At 36.8% G+C, this 17904-nt stretch overlaps 1 protein-coding gene across 2 annotated transcripts in view; it reads right to left on the bottom strand.

Annotated features, from left to right (window-relative positions):
• The window catches only part of UGGT1 (UDP-glucose glycoprotein glucosyltransferase 1), a 143153-nt gene that overhangs the window by 83814 nt on the left and 41435 nt on the right, over positions 1-17904 (bottom strand). For both annotated transcript variants that reach the window (XM_087819948.1, XM_087819947.1), the window contains exons 10-16: positions 17526-17625; positions 16378-16438; positions 12994-13085; positions 11246-11396; positions 8115-8234; positions 6975-7060; positions 2445-2580 (exon numbers count right to left, since the gene is read on the bottom strand). In XM_087819948.1, the coding sequence (XP_087676074.1) occupies positions 2445-2580; positions 6975-7060; positions 8115-8234; positions 11246-11396; positions 12994-13085; positions 16378-16438; positions 17526-17625 (746 nt within the window). The remainder of the gene's footprint in view (positions 1-2444; positions 2581-6974; positions 7061-8114; positions 8235-11245; positions 11397-12993; positions 13086-16377; positions 16439-17525; positions 17626-17904) is intronic.

Raw genomic sequence — 17904 nt, 5'->3', positions numbered from 1 at the left:
TGCCTTTTATTTCTTTCTCTTGCCTTATTGCTCTGGCTGGGACTTCCAGACTATGTTGAATAAGAGTGGGGAGAGTGGGCATCCTGGTCCTGTTCCACATTTTAGATGAAAAGCTTTCAGGTTTTTACCATTGAGTGTGATATTGGCTGAGGGTTTATCAGATATGGCCTTTATCATGTTGAGGTGCTCTCCTTCTATTCCTATTTTATTGAGTGTGTTCATCATAAACGGATGTTAATGTGGTGTATCACATGATTGTTTTACAGATGTTGCACCATCCTTCTGCCCCTGGAATGAACCCCACTTGATAGTGATGTATTATTTTTTTAATGTATGTTGTATTCTGTTTGCTAGTATTTTCAAGGTGCCTTCTTATGTCAGAAACTATACACTGCTAAAATGACCCAATCAGTTCATACTCACATTAAGTCCCAAATGCAAAACTGTGTTAAATTTTTCAAAATCTGAATATTTATAAGTAATCCTTGAAATAAGAACTCATGTCCGTGATGTTTAGAGGAAACAAGTTGAAAAACATATATGGCATAATCCCTGTTTTTTTAAATGCCAACATAAAACAAACAACAGAACTGTGTCTATATATGCACAGTTAAAACACCTAAAAGGATACAAGGCAACCTTTTAATGGTGTTTAACTTTAAGGAGTAGGATTAGGGAGGGGAGAGAGAGGTAAATTTTTTATTGACACACTTTAATATTATTTGAAAATAAATTTTACAGTAAATTTTTCTTTTACTTTTGCAATTAAAAATAAAAATAAATAAATAAAAACTCATATTATCTTTTCCTTCACATAGCTATGAGGGGGGGAAACCTTTAGAAAGCAGACTTTAAAATACTTACCATCCTCAGCAACTTCTTTTGAACTTATTTCATTCTCCATAGTCCTACTGCTAACTCCCATCACCATCACTGCTCAGAGAACACAGCAATAGCTCATCACCTGGTAGCCCTGCTGCTTTCTTTATCCTTCATCAGATCCATCTCCATACATGACTGAGAATGACGTTTTTAACTGTAGTTTAATTCTGTGATCTGGACAACTGCTACCTAGCCAAATGGCTGTAATAACATAGTTCCCCTCTCCACTCTGCTCTCAAATACTCTACTCAAGTCATAGTAACAACTTAGAATCACCACCTCTGATTTGCAGCGATTGTTCAACTTACTATAGTTTTTCCTCCTACACTCAGCTGAGACAACTTCCCACTCCATAAAAATGCCCATGGCCATCCCTAGTGGTCTGAAGTCCTAGTGTTGCCACAGCCATCTCTGCTTCCCACAATGTCTGGAGGTGTCCGCACCTGATGTCACATAGGTGACATCTTACTCTTTTTTGTATCCCTCACAGCTAATACCAGGTGTGGTAAATGGGGGGTCTTTGGTGAATGTTAGCCAAATAAATAATGCATTTTAACTAGTAAAAAATACCCATGACTGAATTCTAAACAATAAACCTAAGAGACACAACAAACAGCAGACTGACTTCATGTTTTCAGGTAAAATAAAAGTGGTGAAAATCAATTGTTTTAAAGACGGTTTTTCAATAATTACCACTAATCTGTAAATAAAAGAACTGTTATTTCTTCTGAATAAAATAATTTTTGTTAATTTAAGTTTTTTATATTCAAAAATAGAAACAAACACAAGAGTTCTTTGAACTTGAGCAAGTTTAGATATATATAAAATTAGGACATTTAAAAGCTTCCAGTTAGCCTGGCTGGGCGTGGCTCAGTGGTTGAGCATTGAACTAGGATCCAGGTGATCAGGGTTCGATTCCTGGTCAGGGCACATGCCCAGGTTGCGGGCTCGATTCCCAGTCAGGGCGTGCAGGAGGCAGCTGATCGATGACTCTCTCATCATTGATGTTTCTATCTCTCTCTCTCCCTCTCCTTTCCTCTCTCTGAAATCAATAAAGATATATTTAAAAAATAATAATAAAAAATAAATAAAATAAAAGCTTCCAGTTAATATGAAAAAAACAGACAATAAGAATTTTATGACTTGTATAGTAAACTGAATCCTAATTAAAATATCATGATGGTCTTAAAGGGGGGGAAGCAAACCTTTTTTTTTAAACAAGTAGAAAACATCACATTTACCAAAAGACACTAAATAGTGACTTCAACTCACCAGAAGGCAGAAGACTAATTAATATATTAATATATTAATATGTATACTAATATATAATATATTAATATATATAATATAAGGAATGTTACCTTAGCTAAAATCACAGCAATCTACTACTAACACAGTGAATCAATCAAGTAAAGGCAAATCCTGAAACATAAAGCACAAAATTTCTGTGAATAATTTCTTAACTTTTCTCTTTACAGATATATTGAATCCCCTTACCACATACTGTTCCTTAGAGTAAGTTAGATTTAAAAAATTATTCACCATTTTGAATGAAAACGTACATGTGTCAGAGTCTGGAAGGCGTGATAATCATCCACTTCTTGGGCAACATAATTATATGCTCTCATAATAGCCACTCCAGCATCTTGCATCCCATCCACATCTTCAGAATCATTAACCACAAAGATTAAACCGAGTCTGAGGGAAAGAAGGAAGGGAAAGAAAAAACTTATCTCAAAGAATACAACTGGTTAATGAACCCCTATGATCACTGCAGCGTTATTTATACTAGCCAAGATATGGAAGCAACCCAAGTACCAATCAATACACACACACACACCCCACACCCACACCCCCCCCCCAATGGAATATTACTCAGCCACACGCACAATAAGAATTTCCTTTTGGGACAGTATGGATGGACCTAAAGGGTATTAAGCTGAGTGAAATAAGTCAGACAGAGAAAGACAAATACCATGTGATTTCACTTACATGTGGAATCTAAAGAACAAAATAAAAGAACAAACAAAATTAAAACAGACTCACAGATACAGAGAACAGACTGATGGTTGCCAGAAGAGAAGGGGGTTGAGGGACCAGGTGAAAAAGGTGAAGGGACTGAGAAGTACAAATTGGTAGTTACAGAACAGTCAAGGAGATGTCAAGTACATAATAGGAAATATAGTCAATAATATTGTAATAGCTATTATGGTGCTAGCTGGGTAGTGGAAATATCAAGGGGAATACTTTATGAAGTATATGATTGTCTAACCACTGTGCGGTACACCTGAAACTAACGCAAAATAACAATGAATGTAAACTCTGATTGAAAAATTTTAAAAAAGAATGCAACTGGTTAAAAGAAATGTATCCCACACAAATATTGTAGCTAATAGAGGAAAACTATTCGTTATTGAAAAACACAGTTCACATCCTACTCTACAATGGCTGGCAAAGGCATTCATCACTTACAGAATAAAAAAGCAGGTTCCCAAAGGTGGCTTAGACTTTCAACTGTTAAAGCAAGCTGTTTCCACATTATGAAATGAGGCCTTTACTGACTGATGGATATTGCTATAGTTTTACATAAAGATTTTGTTCTGTTTTTAAAAGAAAATTAGGAAAAGTGAAAATTTTCAGAATGTGAAAATACATAGATGGGGGGGATTTTCAGATTTAACATAGGCAATGTGAGAATCATGGGTAAATGGAAAACACAGAAATATTTACCATTGTCCTTCACCAAAAAAGCTGCAACTAAGGTTAGATTTTATTACACTTTAAAATTTTAAATAAAGGAATACAGAACAAAGAGATACCACCACAAATCTACAGACTCGGGGGGGGGGCTTGCACTTGCCAAGAGGCCACTAGCCTCCATATTGGAGCAAAAGTTATTAAATAGGGAAAGGACAGCCTTTTTATAAATGGTGCTGAAACAACTGAACATCCACATGCAAAATAATGAATCTTAACAAAGACCTTATAACCCTCACAAAAATGAACTTAAAATGGATCACAGACAAAAAATGTACAATACAAAAGTATAAAATTCCTAGAAAATGGGGGGAAATTTAGGTGAACTTGAGTTTATCAATGACTTATCAGACCTAACATCAAAGCATGACTTATGACCCAAAAAAATTGATAACATGGATTTGATTTAAATTTAAGAACTTCTCATCTGTAAAAGAAACTGTTATTAAGAGAATAAAGACAAGTCACAGACTGGCAGAAAATCTGTGTAAAACACACCCCTGATAAAGGACTGATATCCAGGATATACAAATAACTCTTAAAACTCACAATTTAAAAAAAAGTTACTAATGGCCCAAAAGTCTGAACACCACCTCACCAAACAAGACATACAGTTGGCAAATAACTATATAAAAAGACACCTGACATCGCATATCATTAAGGAATTTCAAATTAAAGCCACAATGAGATATACCTATTAGAATGGCTAAAATAGAAAACACTGACACCACCAAATGCTGGTGATGATGTAGGGCAAGAGGAACTCTCGTTCACTGCTGATGAGAATGCAAAATTGTACAGCCACTTTGGAAAACAGTTTGGCAATTTCTTAAAAAACTAGACATACATTTACTGTTAGATAAAGCAAACATGCTCCTTGGTATTTACTCAAATGAGCTGAAAACTTATACCCACCCAAACACATGCACGGAGACGTTTATAGCAAGTTTATTCATAATTGCCCAAACTTGATGTTTGTCAATAGGTGAATGGATTTAAAAAACAGAAAACAAAGTAAAACATCCATGGTACTTCCATATAATGTAGTAAGATTGTCATTAAAAAGAAATAAGCTATCAAGCCACAAAAAGACATGGACAACCGTTAAGAGCATACTGCTAAGTGAAAGAAGCCAATGTGAAAAACTTACATATGTCATGATTCTGAAAAAGGCAAAACCACAGAGACAATAAAAAGATGAGTGGTTGCCAGGGGCTGGAAGGGAAGCAGGGAGGCTGAAATTGGTGAAGGGATTTTTAGAGCAGTGAAACAAATGTGTATGAATCTGTAATGGTAGAAACATGTAATTATAAATTCGTCAAGTCCCATAGAATATACAACTCAAACAATGAACCCTAACGTAAATTATGGACTTTTAATAGTAATGTAGCAATACCAGTTAACTAATATTGCTCTAAAAAATACGAAGTGTATTAAATTTTTTAAAAAGGTATAGCCTTAGAATGAAAAAATAAAAACATATATCAAACATCAAGTTCTCAGGAGGTATGTGTACAATGTGTGCATATATGGATGGGGGTGGTGAGAGAGTTTGGTTTAGATGATAACTGTCCTTGTTTTTAAAAATCAATTACTTGTGACAGTGATCATGAGTAGATTCCACACAGAAATGACCTAAATATTATTTATCATGAAAATAAAATTAAGAGCTAGAGCCTAATTATCTCCTCACAAAGTAACTTCCTCCCCAAGTTTCCAACTCCTGGAAAGAGCATCAATTTTTGTTAGCTAAGCTCCAAAATTAAGACTTTTATTTCTCCCAGTCCCTCATCAAGTATCATTGGGGAGTCTTTCAGAATTGTCCCTTCTACTCCTTGACCTCATGAACACTTCAGTGTATGTAGCACATTAATTCAAACAAAGAGTAAAACAACAGCCCATCTGCCTTGAAGCTCTCCACCAACTGTTGACAGCACGCCTCTCGACTGCCTATGAGTTAAGTGCCATCCTCTCACCCACCACTGCAATCTGAACACCACGTTCCCTCTTCTGTCCCTCAATGCTATTCAATAAATACTTAATTAGTGGCCACTGTATACAATGAGCCAACTTCTTTTGTGTTCTTATGTTTTCCTTTTAATCAAAACATAGTTCTGGCTGTAATCCAGTAGTTTATTCCTCCACCTAACCAGGTGGTAGTCACGTTTTACATGAAAAATTTCATTAAATTCAAAATCTCTGCTTTTCCATCAACAAAAAACCTCTACTTTCTTCAAAGCCTACCTGAAATCCAACTTTTCCATGAAACCTTTGCCCTGCCCAAATATCTTAGTCTAAAATCTTGTTTCCCTAAAATTCTAAAGAACTTATAACTAATAAGACAGAATCTAACACTTGATCAAATACCTTCTTCAAGTGTCTGAAAGTATGCACCATATTTTTTTTCCAAGAAGGTAGAAATGTGGCTTATATACCATTACAGTATTTACCTAAGTGCTAGTTATGGAATACCCAATAACATTTGTTAGCTAAAGAGTTCTTTTCTTCTATTGTTTTCATTTTTTCTAAGAATTCAAATTTTGTCAACATGTAAAATTTTTAAAAATAAAAAATAAAATTATCGGATGTTATTCAGAACTTAAGTGAGAATATATGTACAACCTTAAAACATTGTTCTTCAAAGGCACAGTGGAATCCCAGCCATTCAAGTACCCTGGTAATCTGGCAACACAAATGAAATAAATGTGCCTGTCTGCATCTACAAAACGCTGTATACTATACATTTAGTCCTTGACAGTCTAACAAAAGTTGGTGGCAAAGCTCTTTATCTCCACGGAAAATGGAATAGGCTTTGTGGAATGGAATACAGACACTCCGTTAGGAAAATTCTCTTTCACTGGGAAGCAAGCTCAGACTACAAACTATTTTGCACAAGCTACTTATTAATAATTCAATGGTGGTAAGCTTCCAATCCTTGAGAATCAAATTCCTTACCCCAAAAGATGCTGGATTCATACTGAGCAAAAGATACAACTGCCATTAACAATCCCCACTATTAATTATCCTACAATTCAGTGGCACCAGACTTGCATTTAAGAACGACAAACAAGCTCAGCCAGTGTGGCTCAATCCAGGAGATTGAGGTTTGATTCCCGGTCAGGGCACATGTCCGGGTTGTGGGCTTGATCCCTAGCAGGGGCCATGCATGATGCAGCTGATCAAGGACTCTCTCTCATCATTGATGTTTCTATCTCTCTCCCCCTCTCCCTTCATCTCTCTGAAATCAATAAAAAATAATTTAAAAAAACAACAACAGAATGACAAACAAAACCTGAGTTTAATTAGATATGTCATCAAACCAACACCAGTGTTACCTTAGTGGTATATGATTACTGAGGAACATTTCAGCTGTGTTAATCAACTCTGCTGTGGTCTCATGAGCAGGATCAACTATGAAAACCTGTAGGACGAGAGGGAAAGGAGCACATGAAATGACATTTATTAAAATGTCACCAGGCCAATAAAAATGTCCTTAGTCTTTACACTTGAAGGCCATCTTTTTCCAGCTACTCTTGAACCATTAAGACAGGAGTCACACAAATGGCAGCTACCTTCCCTTTATGTTCAAAGACATGGCACTGAAAGGATATGGGATTTTCTCATGGTCTGTGCTAGTGGCATGGGAGTTACAGTCCAGATTGCTAACATCTGCTCTTTTACTACACTTTAAAAAACTCAAGTTTTATTAACTCTCCCACCTTAGAAAATTCAGATTAGATTTCTAAGGATCTCTGAATTCAGAATTCATTTGGAATTCAATTTTTAGACAATACTAGCTAGCTATCATTAAGTTCTCAAGTGCTTCAATAAAATATTATCTCATTTAATAAAGTTCAGACATATAGTTAAGGAGAAACATTGAAATTTTGACTGGGAAGGAAAAAAGCAGTTTCAAAAGTAAGGAAAGTACAGAGAACAGTGTCCCTTGAAGTTCTGAGGATGCCAACCTTGGCACTAACCTGCCCCTTACCTCTTTAGAAGCTAATAAGGGAAGTGAAAGTAATGGGAGGAGAAAAGAGGGCCAACTAAAAACCCTCTTCCACTATCTATCTAAAGCACTGAAATAAGGAGTAACAAGTAGAAGCTGACAGAAAGGCTTAAGGAAATAAATTGAACTATTAAATTTTAGAGATTAAGATATTTAAGAAAACCAGCAGCAACATAGTCATCTTCTTAGTATAAAAGTACTATCTTTAAAATAACACAGTCTAAGTCTTCAGGTTATGGATGACAAGCATTTCCTAATATACTGACATCTCACAGCCCTACAAATGATCAATACATTTCAAAACCCTTCAGTCTGAATTTGGAGCTAGAAAAAGAGAGTATCTGGTACTGGTAGTGGCAGCAGCTAGAAAAGGAGAGAAGTAAACACTCTAGATCTGACAAGAAAATAGGAGACTAGTAGGCAAGGCAGAAATAGAATTCACAGCCAGATAAGGAGTTTTATTTACCATGTTATGCAAATTTTTCCGGATCTGCCGGATAACACCAGGAAAAGTGGGCCGAAGCAACTCCTGTAGACTAGAAGGCCATGAATTATATCTGGCATCAACCTCCAGGTTGTTGATCCACTAGAAAAAAACACACAACAGGTGCATACATTTTAGTCACCATTAGTGAAATTTGCAGGAAAAATAATGACTTTAAATTATTTCAAGAAGAATTACACACGAAAACACCATTTTCAAAAATATAAACATCAAGTAGAAAAATGAGTGACAAAAACATAAGCCAAAACTAAAAGAGAATTGCAACCTACAACAGCAATAAAGGACTAGTGTCAAGAATACGTATAGGAGTAAAGGGGGGTAAACAGCGACAGGAGGAGACCCAAGCTGGGGTGGTGGCACGCAATACAGATGATGTGTTGCAGAGTTGTATACCTGAAAATTGTGTGATTTTATTTGGGGTACTTAGAACTGGAGTACTTAGGAGTAGGATAGCAATATTTCAATACTGTCAGGTCCTCTCTAAAGTGACTGTTCAGGACACTGGCATTGCATTAGAATTCCCAGTGCTCTGTATCCTTGCCTGCTCTTGGATCTTGACAAACTTTTACAGTGTGGTCTTTTTTTTTTTTTTAAATGTATCTTTATTGATTTCAGAGAGAGGAAAGGAGACGGAGAGAGACAGACAGAAACATCAATGATGAGAGAGTCATTGATCGAGCCCAATGTCACCCCAATAAATTCAATTTAAAAAAGAATATGTATAGAAATCTAACATATCAATAAAAAAGCAACGAATGAGAAATGGAAATTAGTAAAGAATATGAATAAGAAATTTACAGAAAAAATTCAAATGGGCAATTAACACAAGGAAAGATGTGTATCGGCCCTAGTCATCTGAGAAATATAAACTGAAAGCACAATAAAATTTCACACTCATTAAATTGAAAAAATTTAAAAGTTTGTCGCCTGGCAGGGTGTGGCTCAGCAGTTGAGCGTCGACCTGAGATCCAGGTGATCAGGGTTTGATTCCCGGTCAGGGCACATGCCCGGTTGTGGGCTCGATCAATGACTCTCTCATCATTGATGTTTCTGTCTGTCTCTCTCCGTCTCCTTTCCTCTCTCTGAAATCAATAAAGATATATTTAAAAAAAAAAAAAAAAAGACCACACTGTAAAAGTTTGTCAAGATCCAAGAGCAGGCAAGGATACAGAGCACTGGGAATTCTCATGCAATGTCAGTGTCCTGAACAGTCACTTTAGAGAAGACCTGACAGTATTGAAATATTGCTATCCTACTCCTAAGTACTCCAGTTCTAAGTACCCCAAATAAATTCTACATGCATGTGCAAAGAGAGAGGTACAAGAAGAGCTACACAGTACTGCTTGTAACAGCAAAAAACTAGAGACAACTTAATGCCCATAAAGAGAGCAGTGGATAAATAAACGGTATGTACCATTCATACAAAAGAGGCAGGGTGGGAAGCTATAATATCTTGCTCGTGTAAACAGAGTATTTCTGGAAGGATACACAAATAATTGACAATACATGTTGCTTTGGGTGAGAAAAACTGAACAGCTGGGTGATGAGACTTCAATATAATCTTTCGTATGTCTTAAATTTTAAACTTTGAATGTATAAAAGTTTTTTTTAAATCAGTAAAATATAAAACCACATATGATAAAACTAATCTATATGTATCAACCTGTGTTGTCTTGAAAAAATTGTTGAACAATGAAGGAAACTGATGAAGGATACTGATGTGGCATTCTTCAAAATTTTAAAACATACAGCAGGGAATAAAATGATCAAATAAGAGACAGAAGGAATGCATACCAACCTCAGAAGAGGACCTACCTGCAGGGAGGAGGGGGTGGAAGTGGGAGAGATACAAAGAGGGCTTTGACTAAAACATTTTTTTTCCAAGTAAATAATAGATCTGACATAAAATAAATGTTAACATTTAGCAAGTACGGTGATGGGTCACATGGTTGTTAATTATGGTAATCTCTTTACTCTTTGTAATTAAAAACATTTTTAACAGAAAAGTAAATAACACAATGGTATTCACCAAAGGAGCAGTTATGTCACCAAGTGACAACTCAAATAATGACCACCTAGGTTCTATATTCTTTCTCCTTTAAAAAAAACTTCCCTGGCCAGCCGGGTGTGGCTCAGCGGTTGAGCGTTGACCTAAGATCCAAGCAATCAGGGTTTGATTGTGGGTCAGGGCACATGCCCGGGTTGCAGGCTCGATCAATGACTCTCTCATCATTGATGTTTCTATCTCTCTCCCTCTTCTTTCCTCCCTCTGAAATCAATAAAGATATATTTTTTAAAAATTAAATAAATAAATAAATTTTTAAAAATTTCCCTAACGCCCTGGCCAGGTGGGGTGGCTCAGTTGGCTGTAGCATTGTCCAGTTCCGTACTCCAAAAGGTTACAGATTCAATTCCTGGTCAGGACACATACCTAGGTTGTGAGTTTGATCCCAGGTCAGGGAGCACATGGGAAGCAATGGATCAGTATTTCTTTCTCTTTCTCTCTCCATTCCTCCCTCCCCCTTTCTCCAAAAGTCAATGAAAACATATCCTCAGGTGAGGATTAAAAGCAAATTTCTCTAAAATAAATGCAGCACGAAAACAAGAAAAAAAGCACCGGAGTACCAAGGATGTGCTAGGCCTATCTCCAACACTGCTCTCACCTTCACCATGACCACCCAAGACAGCTCGACTCCCTCCACTCTCTTTCACAGATGTGAAAACAAAGGCCCAGAGACATCATATAGCTAGATATTAATCTACATAAATCCTTCACATATAAAATATCAAATATGCAACTGAGCAAATACAAACTAAACACTTTTTTCTAAGACATGTTCCGCAGAATCACAGGTAGATACAAAAGTGGAAAAATCACTGTCTCAACCATATTAAACATAACTCAACTTTTTGGAGCATTTGAGAGCCTACATTACATGCACTTAGCCCCATATAAGCAGTTGTGGTAAATCTTTGTTTGATGCCAACAAAAGATCTGGCAGTAGTAACTTATGTCTCCTAAAAGACAAGTGAGAAAACCATAACAAAATACCTGGTCAGACGCCCCCTGGACACTCAAAGAGAATACCTACCGAAATAGCAGGACTCCTGATGTCTACAGCATAGTCGGCCTCAGAGGGCTGGATGTTCAGTTTCAAAACATTATGCAGAGAAAGACCTTCTATTCCCAGTCTATGTAGACCCTCCATGACCCGGGCTTCATTCCTCAATACATCAAAGAGACTGAAAAAAATAGGTATTTAGAAGAAAAGCTTTAAAAAACATCCTTGCCACGAAAAACAATCTATCAGTTCAAACTCAATTCCCTATCAAACTACTTGAGAAATCAAACAAGGGAGATCTTCCCTTTGCTTCATCTTGTCAAAGTATATAGAAAAAAGCAAGCAGGACTTACTTCTTAGTTCATTCATGTTTATTTGTACTTATCAACATATACATTGGGTATAGAAATTAACTCTAATATAAGCATACAACTTCAGGGTGAAATAATCCTAAATCTGGATTTTACAACGCACGTTTTTATGAACACTATAGTAATCTGTGTTATTTCTTATAACTATACATGAATCTATAATTACCTCAAAACAAACAGTTTATGGAAAAAACGCTAAAAAGAAATATTAGATTACATAGATTGAACATATGCTTCAATATCAGTATCCATTTATACAGGCACACACATATATGACCAAAGCTGGAGGAAGACCCACCCAACAGAGGTCTGCTGGGAGAGAAGAACGAACTAAGAAGACAGTATAAATAGACTTTACTTTTTAGTTCCATGATATCTCTGTATTATTTAAAACTGTTGCCCAGCCGGGCATGGCTCAGCGGTTGAGCATCGACCTAGGATCCAGGCGATCAGGGTTCGATTCCCAGTCAGGGCACATGCTTGGGTTGTGGGCTTGATCCCCAGTCAGGGGTGTGCAGGAGGCAGCCGATCAATGACTCTCTCACCATTGATGTTTCTCTCTCTCTCTCTCTCTCTCTCTCCCTCTCCTTTCCTCTCTCTGAAATCAATAAAAGATATAAAAAAACTCCACAAAACTGTTTACAATGAGCAAGTACTCAGTTTGTAATACTCTGAAAAATTAAAGAGATTTTTTTAATTAAAAATAAAAACAAATATGGGCAATCTTTTAAAGTGTCCTTTACTACTTTTTCACTAGCTCTGTAAAGTAGTATGTGAACATAAAGCTCAATTAAAATAATTAATGTGAAAATATCACACTGGGGAAACTGCTTCTTCTGAAGTATTAGCAATAGCTTTTGTTTTTACTACTATGAAGCCATAGTGTCAATCGTATCAATTTTAATAGCAAGGATAAAATATGAATTCCACCTGACTGTCCACCACCCCCTCAAAAAATTCATCAGGACAATTTAGAGCAATTTAGTCCTAAATCACATGTTAACAAAACAAAAGGGTAGGTATTCAAAGAATATCTGTAAGACAGAACACCTTCTGACACACCAGAGGCAGCATTTTGAATAACCCTCCATCACACTATTCCCAGAGCAAAAGAAGCTGCTCTTTTCAGTTTTTCTGGCTGACAGAAGAACTACAGCTTCGAAAACGGCATTCCCAAAAGACACTTGGGCTTAACTGTCCAAGGTCTTAAATAGACATTATGATAAAAAATGGCAAAGTGTCACCCTACCCATCCCAGTCAGAACACAGACCTGGCTTAAATGCACTCCCCGGGCCTGGGAAGCCATCAGGCGTGGCAACATGCCACCATCAAGGAGAACAATTTGAAGGCGGCACAGAAACTACACGTTATAAAAACTCTCGGAGCATGGGAAATAGTATCCATACCTGAATATATCCTGCGTATCTAAGTCAATATGAAGTCCATTGATGAACAGTGCTGAGTCTCCAGGCTGTAATCCTAAAGTCCCCTTGAAATACTGAAATATTAGAAAATTTATTAAGGAGCAGGAAGAGAATGTTTAACAGAAATTTCCATGTTTCTGGCTTTATTATGTGTACAAATGTTGACATCCTCTAAGCACCATGGGCAACCCCACAGCTGGGTGAAGATCTCCTTTTATGAACTCCCACTCGGCATTTACTACACTATCTAGTGAAACTACTGGTTTATGTGGCATACACTTCTTCTCCCTCCTCCTCCCTGCTTCCAACATTAACTAACACAACTGTTTCCTATAATGGGGGGAGGGTGTCAAACTGGCCAAGTGCTGAGCATCACTTTTCATAAAAGAGGACTTCTGTTACTTTTCCCTGTTTGTGATGCCAGCCAAGGCAGTGACAAGAGTCAGTAACAGTTGTGTCTTCTTGATAAAGTCCAGGGAACTAATCTAAAAGCGTTTCAAAATCCCACACCTCCCTTCAACTTTCAAACTAAGGCACACCAAGAAATTCAGAATTGCTGTGCTCAGGATAGCACCTACATGCAACCTAGCTCTCCAAGACCTGGCCTCCACTGGGGAAAGAGGGTGCCTTCAACTGCTGCTCCCTGAGACAGGGGCCAGCCTGGTTCTCCCAGTGCTGAGAGAGGAAGGAAAGGGACTGCTCAGCTCCTTTTTCCCAGTAGTCAGTGGACTAAGAGAAATAAACTTTAAGATCTAGTATTGCAGGGGAAACACAGACAAAACAACAAGGAAGCCATGGCTTTGCTTCTTTGCTCGGCCAGGACTAAACAGCAAGTAAGACTAAGGGGATAATGAAGATTTGTATCAATGAGAATTAGCATCTTACACTCCCTCCCAGGCAGCAAGTACAGCACGCTTTCACTATAAGAAAGACACAGTTCATATCTATTTGTAGATCTGGATGTTGGTAACATAGGTGGCTTCACTTACTGAAAATTCATCACACTAAAATTTTGTGCACGTTTTTGTATGTGTTTATACTTTTTGTTTTATACTTTAATAAAATATTTTACTTGAAAAAATGAAAAATTCAGGATGTACCAATATATAGCCTGTATAATTTAATGTTTTATCTTCCTGGGAGGGACCTAAAACTAAGGTAATATTTGATATTATTACCCTGGGAATTAAAAATTGAGTAAATAAAAAATGTTTGCTACATTGAAGAAACATGACATTTTATATTTGGTTTACTTATCCCTCAGGTCTATTTAAGTAACTAATATGAGTTAAGATTAAGAAAATCTGGGGTAGAGATAGTCGTTGAACACAAGCACTTTTTCCTCCCTTTTGAAATGTCAGTTTTTAAAAATGGGACTCTTACAGTTATAAAACCATGACAACAAAGAGAACACAAAAGAAAAAGGGCAACTAATTTTGGAAGCTGGGAAGGAGACGTATGCAGTGCTCCTGAGAAAGCGGAGTGCCAGGGTGACAGTGGAAAAGCCAATGGGAACACCAGGAAGTGAGATCACAAACAACACATGTATGAGGGACAATTATTAGACTAAAAAATGAGTTCCGACAGAAAGCCTGTTTAAAATAATGGACTCTCCTGGTTTCACATAGCAGGTGAGTGCTATCAAAACTCTCTCACTCCAAAAAAATGGAGACTAATCCCTAGAAAGAGTCAAATATCAAAAACAGAGTACTGAGTGGAAGTTACTGAGTGCTCTTCCCTCCTGGGCCTCTACCACTCTGCCAGTCAAACTTCACCCTCCAGGCAGAAGACTAGAAGATCCTTTCTGGAGACTAAACAGCTCAGGAGAAAAACTTAAAGATACTGTCACTGGGGTTCCCTAGGAAGTGGCCATTCCAGGGTAGCCTACATTCAAAGAGCCTCATCGTTAGGCCTAACAATCAGCTCCTAATGGCCCCATTCTTCAGCATCAGCAGCTAGCCACAGATCACCAAACATTCTGGAGAGCTTCTAACAAAGACAAGAGACCAAGACAAAAAGAAAGGATACTTAAGAGGAAGTAGACTATGCAAAGAAAAGAAAATATACACATGCACCACTGCTATCTTCAGAAGGATACAAGAACACCATAAAAAGAAGAATCCAAATATAACACCTAGAAATTAAAAATGTGACTATGACAGGAAAAACCTCAACCAAGGAGTTGAAAATCCTTCCCAGAAAGTTTAAAAGTAAAAGACAAAAGGATTAAAAAATAGAAAAGATGTTTTTGTGATTATTTTTTAAATTAGGCCAAGCTAGTCAAGGAGGTGCAAAATCTTAAAGATAGAGTTCTAGGAAAACAGAAAAGAGAAACCCAATAGAAGAAATGCAAATAAATAATTTAAAAATTTCCCCAAACTAAAAAAAAATGATTTTCTAGATTTAAAGGGCCTATCAACCACCCAATAGTATGGAGACTTTTTAAAATGACATTTCATTGTGAAATTTCAGATTACTAGGGTCAAAGAAAAGATCCTAGATGATTCTAAAAAGAAAAGCCAGATCTCATACAAAGGCTTCAGACTTCTCAATAGCCACAATGGAAATCAAAATTACAAGTATGCCTTCAAACTTTTAAATGACTTCCAATCTAAAATTCTATACCCAGCCAAACTATCAATAAAAACAGAAATTGAATATTGATTTCTCAGAGTCTGAAATTTACCTTGCATGCAATTTTTCTCATGAAGAATGATTTGCTGCACCCAAATAAGGGTACAAACCAAAAACAAAGAAGACCTGGAATCCAAGGAACAGGAGATCCAACAAAAGAGGTTTAAGAAAGGTCCCCAGGAAAACTGCTATGCACTAGAAATGAAAAACAACCTGTCCATACTGGAGCAGATCAAAAATGGATAAAATCATGACATAAAAATACAGAGAAAGTGAAGAGATGGGGAAAGGGCCAATACAGAGTCATGGTAAACCTGGGTGGGAGAAGGCAGTGAAAGGAAGTTAAACCTCATCCTTGTAATAGGAGGCCAACAAATAGGGTCTGAAACTTAAACATAAAGTACCAATTTAAGCTTGTTACAAGTCTAGAGATAGATATCAAAAGAATCAGCTAAGAGTTAGAAGCAGATGTTTCTGGAAAAAGGGACACACAGGGAGTGAGACATGTTGAGGGGTGCTATTTTTGTTAATAAACAGGTGGTACCAGCTGGTGCTTTAAATTATATTCATATTCTACTTTGATTAAAAACTAAAAATATGAAAAAGATTACAGAAATGAATCTTTGCTAAAATGAGGCTAAAACTATTAATGTCACTGATTTAACTCAGAGTTCCTCATCTTTAAAGATATCACAACAAACAGAAAGGCCACTATTTTCCATTGGTTATTACCTTCTGATTCTCTTCCACTTCAGATCTAAGCTCTGAACTCACAGCTGTTTTTGTTATTGCCCTAAGGAAATAAAAACATTATCAGTGCTTGGTTTGATATTTTAAATAAATGTCTTCAATTTCCCTATATTTAAATATGAAAAACCTAATGGAAAAAGCCTTAAACCTTTACAACTGATAAACATATTTCTCCTCTCAGGTGTGCACATTTTTTTCATTATTGTAAGATACTATACCAAGGAAAAGTAGCAGTAATGGCAGCATCTTGACGCAAGTGCAGTTACCTCCAAGATCTCAGTTAACTATATGTAACTCTATTCCTATGTATGATCTCTTAGCTTGCAGGCTAAAGGATAATGATACATGAGTTAAGGCAACAGACTCTCCACCCTACATACGCACTGTGGTAAAGGGGGATCCTACACGTTTATCTTCAATAGCACGCTGGACCAAAGAATATGCTGTAAGATTTGTAAGTCCCATCTATGAAGACTTTTCAAGACTAATCAAACAAATTTATTTACAAAACATTTCACATCAGAATTCAAAACACCTCATTCAGTGATCAAGAAAACCTGACACTCATTTATAAGTCATTAGTTTCTAAAAGATTGGCTTTTAAAACAATTTTGCCTTGCATTTATGAAATGTAGAGGACCATTATACAATTGAAAGCAACACCAGGAAAGCTGCATTCAAATTCTTACCCTGTCACTATGAACGTGTCAGCCCCTATAACTCATTTTCTTCATCAAGATTAAATGATATATGTGAAACTCTTCAGGAAGAAAACACTGTCATCCAAGGAGACCCTAGACTGGTTACGTCTGCATAGGTTAGGCTGTTAATTCATCCAATCCTGAAAGGCAACTATCTCACTGCTGAGGAGGAGTGCTTATTTACAAAGTTCATACAACTCGGAAGTGCAGTGTCAGGAACAGAACCAAGATGGGTCTCTCCAACCACGCAACGCAGAGTCTTGCCAGCTTTTCAGAAAGAGTACATTGGCAGTATGGTGTCAGGAGTAAGAGAGCTTTCATTTTCTAAGCATTTATGTATTTTAATTGCTCTGTCTTGCGTATAAACATGAAGATGATTAGGTATATGCTCAGGAGCTGATGCCTCAAAACCCTAATCCCCAATATTACCTGGCTTTGGTAGGAAAATTTTGACTAAGATCCTTCATCACCACCAAAGCCAATTCAATAGGAGCAGCCAAGATTCGGGCAGCAGTCTGGAAACTTAGATCTGCAACAATGTCAAATATAATATAAAGTACGTTAATCTAATGCAACAAAAAATAGGAAAAAAACATTTATTTCCCACTAATTTCTTGGTGAGTACCCAGTTTAATTTCAGGTCCTACTGACTTTGTAGGTCCCTATGGTGTTGATTATAACTGGTTCTTGATCTACCTCCATAAAATAACAGGGCATACACTAACATATTTAAGCAAAGGATAAATACATCCCAAATACTTTTTCTTCTTCTGAATTTACAAATCTCAAATTATAACAAAAGACTTTA

Source organism: Miniopterus natalensis, chromosome 8 (assembly GCF_054644295.1).
Source record: "Miniopterus natalensis isolate mMinNat1 chromosome 8, mMinNat1.hap1, whole genome shotgun sequence".
Lineage (NCBI taxonomy): Eukaryota > Metazoa > Chordata > Mammalia > Chiroptera > Miniopteridae > Miniopterus > Miniopterus natalensis.
The sequence above is the reverse complement of the archived record's forward strand: the minus strand, read 5'-3'. Positions and strand labels throughout refer to the sequence as shown.